Source organism: Sprattus sprattus (genome assembly GCF_963457725.1).
Source record: "Sprattus sprattus genome assembly, chromosome: 3".
Lineage (NCBI taxonomy): Eukaryota > Metazoa > Chordata > Actinopteri > Clupeiformes > Clupeidae > Sprattus > Sprattus sprattus.
Window position 1 is genome coordinate 12,143,736 of NC_137922.1, and position 8,580 is coordinate 12,152,315.

The 8,580-nt window shown below is 41.2% G+C and overlaps 1 protein-coding gene across 1 annotated transcript in view; it reads left to right on the forward strand.

The window, feature by feature from the left end:
* tm9sf2 (transmembrane 9 superfamily member 2) overlaps positions 1-8,580 on the forward strand; it is a 20,073-nt gene continuing 11,493 nt past the window's right edge. Inside the window, exons 1-6 of the mRNA XM_080836003.1 lie at positions 1-286; positions 978-1,045; positions 4,981-5,074; positions 5,526-5,653; positions 6,000-6,129; positions 8,536-8,580. The exon at positions 8,536-8,580 is cut by the window's right edge and continues 83 nt beyond it. Of these exons, the coding sequence (XP_080692129.1) occupies positions 134-286; positions 978-1,045; positions 4,981-5,074; positions 5,526-5,653; positions 6,000-6,129; positions 8,536-8,580 (618 nt within the window). The 5' untranslated portion in view covers positions 1-133. The remainder of the gene's footprint in view (positions 287-977; positions 1,046-4,980; positions 5,075-5,525; positions 5,654-5,999; positions 6,130-8,535) is intronic.

Genomic DNA, 8,580 nt, shown 5'->3' on the forward strand with positions numbered 1-8,580 from the left:
TTACGCTGGCAGGCAGTCTCCGTATGGTAACTGTTCCGCCTTATCATCACAAATGACTTGGAATTGCCAGTAGTACGTTGGTTTTGAATGAAGATACTCCCTAAAGGTCAATTAGGCTGTCTACTGCACAAAAATGTGCATCTTTAGGCGCATTCACTCTATTTTAAGCGTATTTCTTGTGGCTGGGGTCCTGCAGTACGCGACAAGTTTCTATCTTCCGGGTTTGGCCCCTGTTAGTTTTTGTGAAAAGAATACAGGAAAAGAGAATGAAGTTCCTGATTGCAAGGTGGGTGTATTTATGACCATTATAACATGTTTTGGTTTACGCTGAGCTATTAAACATGACCGCATGAGCTTTGTTTTGACATTGGCAAGCTACCGCTAGTCTCTAGCTATCCCAAACTAACATGGCTGAGGTTAATGCTAGCTAATGGTACATAGCTGGCTATGTTGTTTGTTGTAACAGTAATGGCAATTTTAACGTAACGTTACTTCACTGTTCTGTAAATTGTAGCATTAGTTTAGCTATTAACCTGTCATATTTTTCAGTTCAGGTTGTTACTGACACATAAGATTAACTGGTTTGCTCACCTATGACTTAGCTAGCTTGCTTGTTAGCTAGCCAGAGAGCATCGGTTGTTAGCTGTTGTTGAAGCCCCACTGACAGTTTAATTTGACATAGGGTAACGTTAGTTATTGAAGTGTATCGTTGTTGTTGGGCGCTCCCTTACACCTGTTAAACACATACATTAGTAATGTACAGTATAGATACCGCTACTCAATTCAGCCTGAATGATGTATAAATGGTGACGATAGGAAACAAATAAAGTGAGATGTTCGATGTGATTAGCAATGGTTAAACTAACAGTTCCTCTATGAAAATCAGAAACAAATATCTATATCTGACTGACAGGGAAGTGATATCTTAGAAGCTGCGTCTAATAGCAAAACTAACCGGTCCACCCTTTGTTTTTCAGTCTACCATTGAAGTGTTTGTGAATAGGCTGGATTCGGTGGAGTCAGTTTTGCCCTATGAGTACACTGCGTAAGTAACTATTGCCTTACTTGGTTTTGATGTAATCTATGCTGCAACATAGACACTTGGTTTCATTTATACATTCGAATATTAGCAGGAACCTCAGTTGTATCGTCTATTCTGAACATGTATAATTGTGCTGGGAATCTATAAGCAGTAACAACCATATTGCTTGCACATTCGATAGTAAGATCATGACCGCTTCCAAAACCTATTATTTTGCCATCAAGGCCAGAAATTATTTTCTGTCACGCACATAACCTGTCTAGCATCCTGGACATCATGTTATCTGTTTATGACCTAGACTCTTGGGCGTCTGTATTAGATCAGCATCCTGTAGTGATTTTAAAATAATGTTTTTTACATTGTATAGCCTATTTAGGTGTGGTACATTTATCACACCAACATGGTCAGGCAGAATATGCACACTTACACTCTGATACACACACACTTACATACTCAGATACACACTTGACTCCCCTCACAGATGAATGGACTAGATTGTGGGTCGGTATTGGCATACTCTCTGGAACATACCTAACTTTAAAAAAAAATATCACATATTTAAGTATCATATGACATTATCTCACTCACTCAAACACACACACACAGTCGTATACACACACACACACACACACACACACACACACACACACACACACACACACACACACACACACACACACACACACACACACACACACACACACACACACACACACACACACACACACACACACACACTCGCTCAGACACTCACCACATGCTCTCAGTCACCTGTGTGGCAGTCAGTGGAGCTACAGTGAGGAAGTTTGCCATGAGGCTTGGCTCTCCTCTGCACTGAGGAGGAATTGTTCAGGTAGCAACAGTGAGTCTTTTCACTGCAGGCTTAACCCAGCAGGGCCTAGTCAGGGACCCAATCTGAGACTGCTGGAAAAGAAGGATGGCTTAAAATAGTTAGTCAGTTACACTACTTATGTACTGGCTGCGCTCTCTTTCTGTCTTTCGTGTAATTTATGGAAGGTGTTTCAAATACATAGCAGTCATTAGCAACGCAAACAGTGATGGAATGAGCAAATCATAAAGGCATAGGGTTGTTAGACAGCTTGGCATGGGGACATCATATTCAACGTGTTTTGTTTGTCTTGAGGCTTATTTTGTTATTTATCTATGGAGCTATGCTACAGACAATGCAGAAGTAATTCACAATCCCTCTATTGTATTTGAAAATAACACCACTATTTCTGCCAGTGAATACTTTTTTATTATTTACTCTCCTCTGTTTTAGAAAACTGTTACCTAACGTTTATTTCCTATTCAGTATAATAAGGTTCAATTATATATATGCCTACACAGACAAAGGCACTAGTGTTGGAAGAGCTATCTAAGCCTATAAAAGAAAGTGAGTAGTGGGACATGCACGGAAGGAAAATAGTCTTGGCTTCTCTGGAGATGACTAATGAAGAACCACATGGGTGTCATGTGACCCTACCTCCCCAAGCCTGGCATCTCAGCTGTGTGTTATTGGTTGCTCATGTGGCCACATGCATTATAAGGAGGTTATTATCAGTGAATGACAACAGAGCCACCACGCCAGGACTTGGACTAGTCAAAAGGTTATTGGTTTGCCTACAACCTTAGTTGCCAGTATTTGCCACAACGGCATCTCTGAATCGACATGATTCTGACCACATTCTAATTGAGGTCATGAATCAAAAGTAGTTTAAAGACTGTCAAGTTATCAGGTTTAAAAAAGCATTTTAATTCCCTTTTTAAAAGAGAGAACTGAGTGCGATGACCTTAACTCCAGAGGTAGGCTATTCCAGAGGGTTTGGGCAAAGTAACTAAAGGCACCGTGTGCAGCATTGGTGTTTATTCTTGGGATCGTGAGAAGACATGTATTGGAGGATTTTAGGCAAGTCGGAAATATAGGGTGGGGCAAGGCCGTTAAGTGATTTATAGACAAGAAGGAGTATTTTAAACTCAATTATTTGTTGTGCAGGGAGCCAGTGAAGTGATTTAAGAACAATGGATAAGTTGAAGTTTGTTTAACATCTGTTTTGTTAGACCAGCATAGAGTGCGTTGCAGTAATCTAACCGACTTGAGATACATGCATGAACTCATTTTTCAGAATCCTGTAAAGAGAAGAAGCCACGGACTTTAGAAATATTTCTGAGGTGGTTAAAGTGTCTTAGTCTGTCTTAGTGATGTTACATATATGCTTTTGAAAATTAAGATCTGCATCAAGAGTCACTCCTACATTTTTAACACTCTCACATGGTTTTCCTAGCCTGACGATGTCATACTCATAATTCTAGTCAGAATATGAGTCTGAGACCGAACCATTGGGCTGTGATTATGGGGCGTGTTTCAACGAACCAGGAAAGAAAATTCCTCTTTGCTGAATTGGATACCTAGAACCAATCAGAGCAACGTAGTATTATTACCATCTGATAGATTAAACTTTTACCTGATCCCGTAGGAAGGACGGCAAAAACATCTTTTCAATCGACAAATGCCTTGATCGCGTTTCTCTGTTCCTCTTTCAAAATGAATGCGCTGTCAATGTCTGTTGAGATATGCCTGCTCACGTTACTTAATTAGCACTCAAGGCTAGAAGCTACCATTTGTTTCAATGTTTTTTTTGTCTACGCGTTAGCATAACCGATCAATAATGGTCTAGAGTGCTTCAGTTAAGACCTACAATCTTTGGCAACACTCGTTTTGCGTATACACAACTAACCGAGTCAATGTAGACATAAAAAAAGTCGTGTAGATAGCTTAAATCATATAAAATATGTCCCACTAAGCTCCAGAGACGGCGCCATCTGTCCGATGTATAAGCTATTCTATCTATATCTGTCCATCAACGTATAAAGCCCGCCCTTACAATTTTATTGGTCAGATCACTTTTCGGTGGGCTTGAATCCCTCCCAACTAGCTCGACTCCAGACTGAATCTCCCAGACCAAAAATGTTGTGGGCGGAGTTCAGGCTGGTATCCAGGCTGTGGTTTTCCCAGAGGGAGGTTAGAATTGGTTGAAAGTTATTTCTCAGGGCCTTAGGGCCTACAACCAGAATCTCTGTCTTGGCATCATTTAGCCTAAGAACATTTTGGGCCATCCAATTTTTAATGTCGGAGATACAACGAGTGAGGTAATTTACCGGACTGGGGTCATCACAGGAGATGGATAAGTAAAGTTTGGTATCATCAGCATATTAATGGTAGGAGATGTTGTGTTGCCGAATGATAGATCCAAGTGGTAACATGTACAGATTTAAAAGCAAAAAAACAAGAATTAGAATGGCTGAATTGGCCCCAGATTGTTCTTGGTATTATTTTTGTGTCCACGTTGTTGTGTTTCACCAAGTGGTTTACGAATCTCCCAATGTCTCTTCCTGTAAGAACATCATGGTGGTTATGTCTGTCCTTGCTTCATTAGCTGACGTCTTGATTTGAAACCATCACAGTGTGATATAAAGAGGGTGTTTTTTCTTCCTCTTTACCTTCAGGTGACGCACTCTGTGGTGTATGAAACATCTGTGGAACACAACAAACCTTTACAAGTCTCTTTTTGGGAGGAACCATGCCTGTCTGTAGTACTTCTTTGGGTCTACTGTGACGTGTAGCACTGTTCATCAAAGAGTAGAGGCAGGGTCTACTGTGACGTGTAGCACTGTTCATCAAAGAGTAGAGGCAGAATATGGCTCAATCAACACCAAGGTCATTACACATGTGTGTCAGGATGACCATGACTGATTACAAGCTATCACTGGTTTTGTCTTTTGTTTATTGTCTAGGGGACACAATTGTTTTTTAAATTCCATATCTAAAAGTAAGTCCAATCACTGTTATTGTATTTAACAATGGGGGATTGCAAGGCTTTGACGTTTTTTTTAATTTTGTTGTCCTGATTGTTGACCATTTCTGTCACCTTCCACAGATTTGACCTCTGCTCCAGTGATAAAGAGAAGCGTCCCTCAGAAAATTTGGGCCAGGTTCTGTTCGGAGAAAGAATTGAACCCTCCCCCTATAAAGTGAGTAGATTAAAACACAAATAATATACACATGTCTTCATTTACACAATGGCAGTAAGGATAATTATATTAGATGTATTTAGATTTATTGATGCAACGTCATTTCAATACTTTTTGTGATTTGCAATACATAGCGAACGATCACACCAAGCAACAGTAAAATATAATACTCACTGAATTTAAATAACACTAAGCTGTTGCCAGTAATATGCCTAAGTCTAATGTCAGACAGCTTGTGTGTAACATTATGGCAGAAAGCGTAAGTAGAAGGTTGGTGAGCAGTAGGCTGGGCATTAGGGCTAGAAGTGTAAAACTGGACATTTGTGAAGCACACATTTATCATGACGTGTTAGCATTTTGGCTGCATTAATTACTTTATTTGCAGCGCCAACAGCCCTCTCCCTAAATGTGTGTATGTGTGTGTGTGTGTGTGTGTGTGTGTGTGTTACAGTTTGAGTTTAAAAAGAAGGAGGAGTGCAAGCATGTGTGCACCAAGCAGTATGACACCAATAAGGCCGGGGACAAGACCTTGTTGGAATTCCTCAAGAAGGGCATGCTGCTGAACTACCAGCATCACTGGTGAGGACAAACACTTTAACACACACACACACACACACACACACACACACACACACACACACACACACACACACACACACACACACACACACTCTTCCTCTTTCTCTCCCTCATCTACCTCCCCAGTTGTGCTGCTCAGCTGCCAGCATCCCATTGTTACGTCTTGTGGAAAAGACCATCAAGCAATTACACCTCCTCTCTTTCATACAATCACACGTGTGCACCGACACATGGACAAACATCAACACAGAACTGCACGCGCACACACACTCACACATACACACATACCCCAAGTGTTTCGATGGTTGTTCTGAACAGGCTCTGTCATGTGTGTTGTGCTCTGCAGGATTGTGGACAACATGCCGGTCACGTGGTGCTATGATGTGGAGGACGGTCAGAAGTTCTGCAATCCGGGCTTCCCCATTGGTTGCTACGTGACCGAGTCGGGTCGTCCCAAAGATGCCTGCGTTGTCAATGTGAGTGAGGCGGGAAGCAATTCTGTGGGGTCACATGTACTTGGTGTGATGGTGTAATTATGTCTGAATGTAGGTCTATGTTTATGTCTGAATGTAGGTCTATGTTTATCATCTGCTCACACGCTCACACACACACACACACACACACACACACACACACACACACACACACACCTGTCTGTTTCTGTATCATTCAGAGTGCAATCTGCATCAAGTCTTGTGTATTCTGTTGTACTGCTGAGGGTGTAAACATGTAGTTGCAGGGCCCTCAAGTGTCACGCATTGAGCGTGACAGTCACCCATTTCGGTCTTTTGTCACGCGCTCCCGCCACATATTGTATTTTTCACGCTGAAACAAAAAACCTGGGCTATTTAATGTGCCGCAGCGCGCAAACATGACCTGGTCGCGCTGCCCTCACCATGGAGGAATCAAGGCAAGCAGGTCTCACCGAATCCCCTGCAGTTCTTCCGTAAGGTGGCACCTATCATCCAATCAAAAAAAGAAATGGGCTACACAATAGCCAATCAGAAAAAAACGTATATTTTGTATCTGGGTAAGATTTAATCCAGCAACCAATGAAAATAAAGCATCCTGGAATTGCGCGAGATTGATCTTGAAGTGATCCATGTCACCAGTTCACCCAAACACTAGACTGTCCTTTTTGCCTATGTTTGTGTTTACGACGTTTGTAGCAGGGACGTGCGGTCAGAGGAGGCAGATCATATATTCATATTTCTCTACTAATCTGTGGTATGGGTGTAATTTCCGCATCAATCCGATTATTTTCGAGCATTTTTATTATCAAAATCGCTGAATTTGCGCATTTCCAGAAAACAAGGACGTGCGGTCAGATGAAGCAGAAGCATTAGTGTCTATGGGCAAGTGAGGCAGTGCCTATATATTTCTAAACTGCAAATTCAAAACTGTGTCCGAGTTGGGTAAAATGTCATTTAAATTAGCATCCCACCACGGTAGGTATATTTTCCCTAGACAAAATGAAATGTGTCCATATCATTGGTGGGAGGGCTACATACGCTACCTTGTAACTATTAATATCTTATTTGACACGGTGTAAAAGTTCAATTAGCACACCGGTTGTACGTTTAGCTGTAGGCCTATAGCCTCTTAAAAGTCTGTTGAGTATTGAGCCGCTTAACTTTTTATAATAATAATAATACAAAAAAAAAACGTTGAAAAGTAATAGTATTAGACAATAAAACATAACGTTTTTTCAGTTCTGGTCAGATGACAATTTTTAAACCATAGGCATATATATATACATGTATGAAATGTATACATTTCATTTTTTTTTTTTAAACAACTAGAGATCGGAATGACGTAATCACTTCCGGTTTCTGTGCCTCACCAGCTACGAACCTCACAGAACCTCACTGGCTTGTATGCCTTTGTCTGTGATTTGTCTAATACAAGTACGCAAACTTTGCAAAAATTAAATAAATATAGGTTTGTTTTGCTTGTATTATGGCTTGTCCTGTCTTACTTGCACCCCATGGCCTTCAAAGTCTTCTAAAACAAAACAAAATTCTGTTATTTTTGTCTTTTTCAGACATTAAGACATTTAACACAATGCCACAATGAATGACCTCAGCATCAGAGATGTCTAACCTCATGATTGGCACCTATCTTCCTGCATAGTTACTGAGAGAACACAAAGTGACACAACGTCTACGAGTGGGGTGGTATCACGTGAAAACAAAAACCTTCTAGTCGGACCAGTGAGACAAGTTCCAACATTCCAAAAACCCTACTGGCTTCCAGCAAACGTACCATCCTTTTATTTAGTGTATTATATTGTGCCTGGGTCAAGTTCAGAAATAGGTTTTGACTACGTGCTTCAAGCCTGCCCTTAGGGGGGATAAGCAATACAGGGCTCTCAAGTGTCACGCATTGAGCGTGCCAGTCACTCATTTCAGTCTTTAGTGCAGGCACTCCCCGCCACACACCATATAATTGAATGTGCAGAGGTGGTATAACGTGACTGAAAGCAATTCATTTTGATTGAGCCCTTTCTTTGTTCCAGGACACTTTGTTCTCACTGTCAAGTTATTGTTATGAAGAAGTTCGTACAATGACGTATTCGAAGTCTGTCTTTGGCTGTCTGCGGCCGTTGGCGTGGGGGATATGTCACTCTTGTCCATCTTCAAAACTTGAGAGCCCTGTAGTTGCAAGGTCACCAGTCTTTCCTGCCTCACCTGTCCTCCAATCTATTAGTCAAGCCCTTATAGTAGGACACCTTGTTCTTCTGGGTCACTTTTCACAAATGCATATACTTATGTTCCTTTCTCTCCATCTTTTCCTCCCTCACTCTCTCTCTCTCTCTCTCTCTCTCTCTCTCTCTCTCTCTCTCTCTCTCTCTCTCTCTCTCTCTCTCTCTCTCTCTCTAGTCTGAGTTTAATGAGAAGGACACGTTCTACATATTTAACCATGTG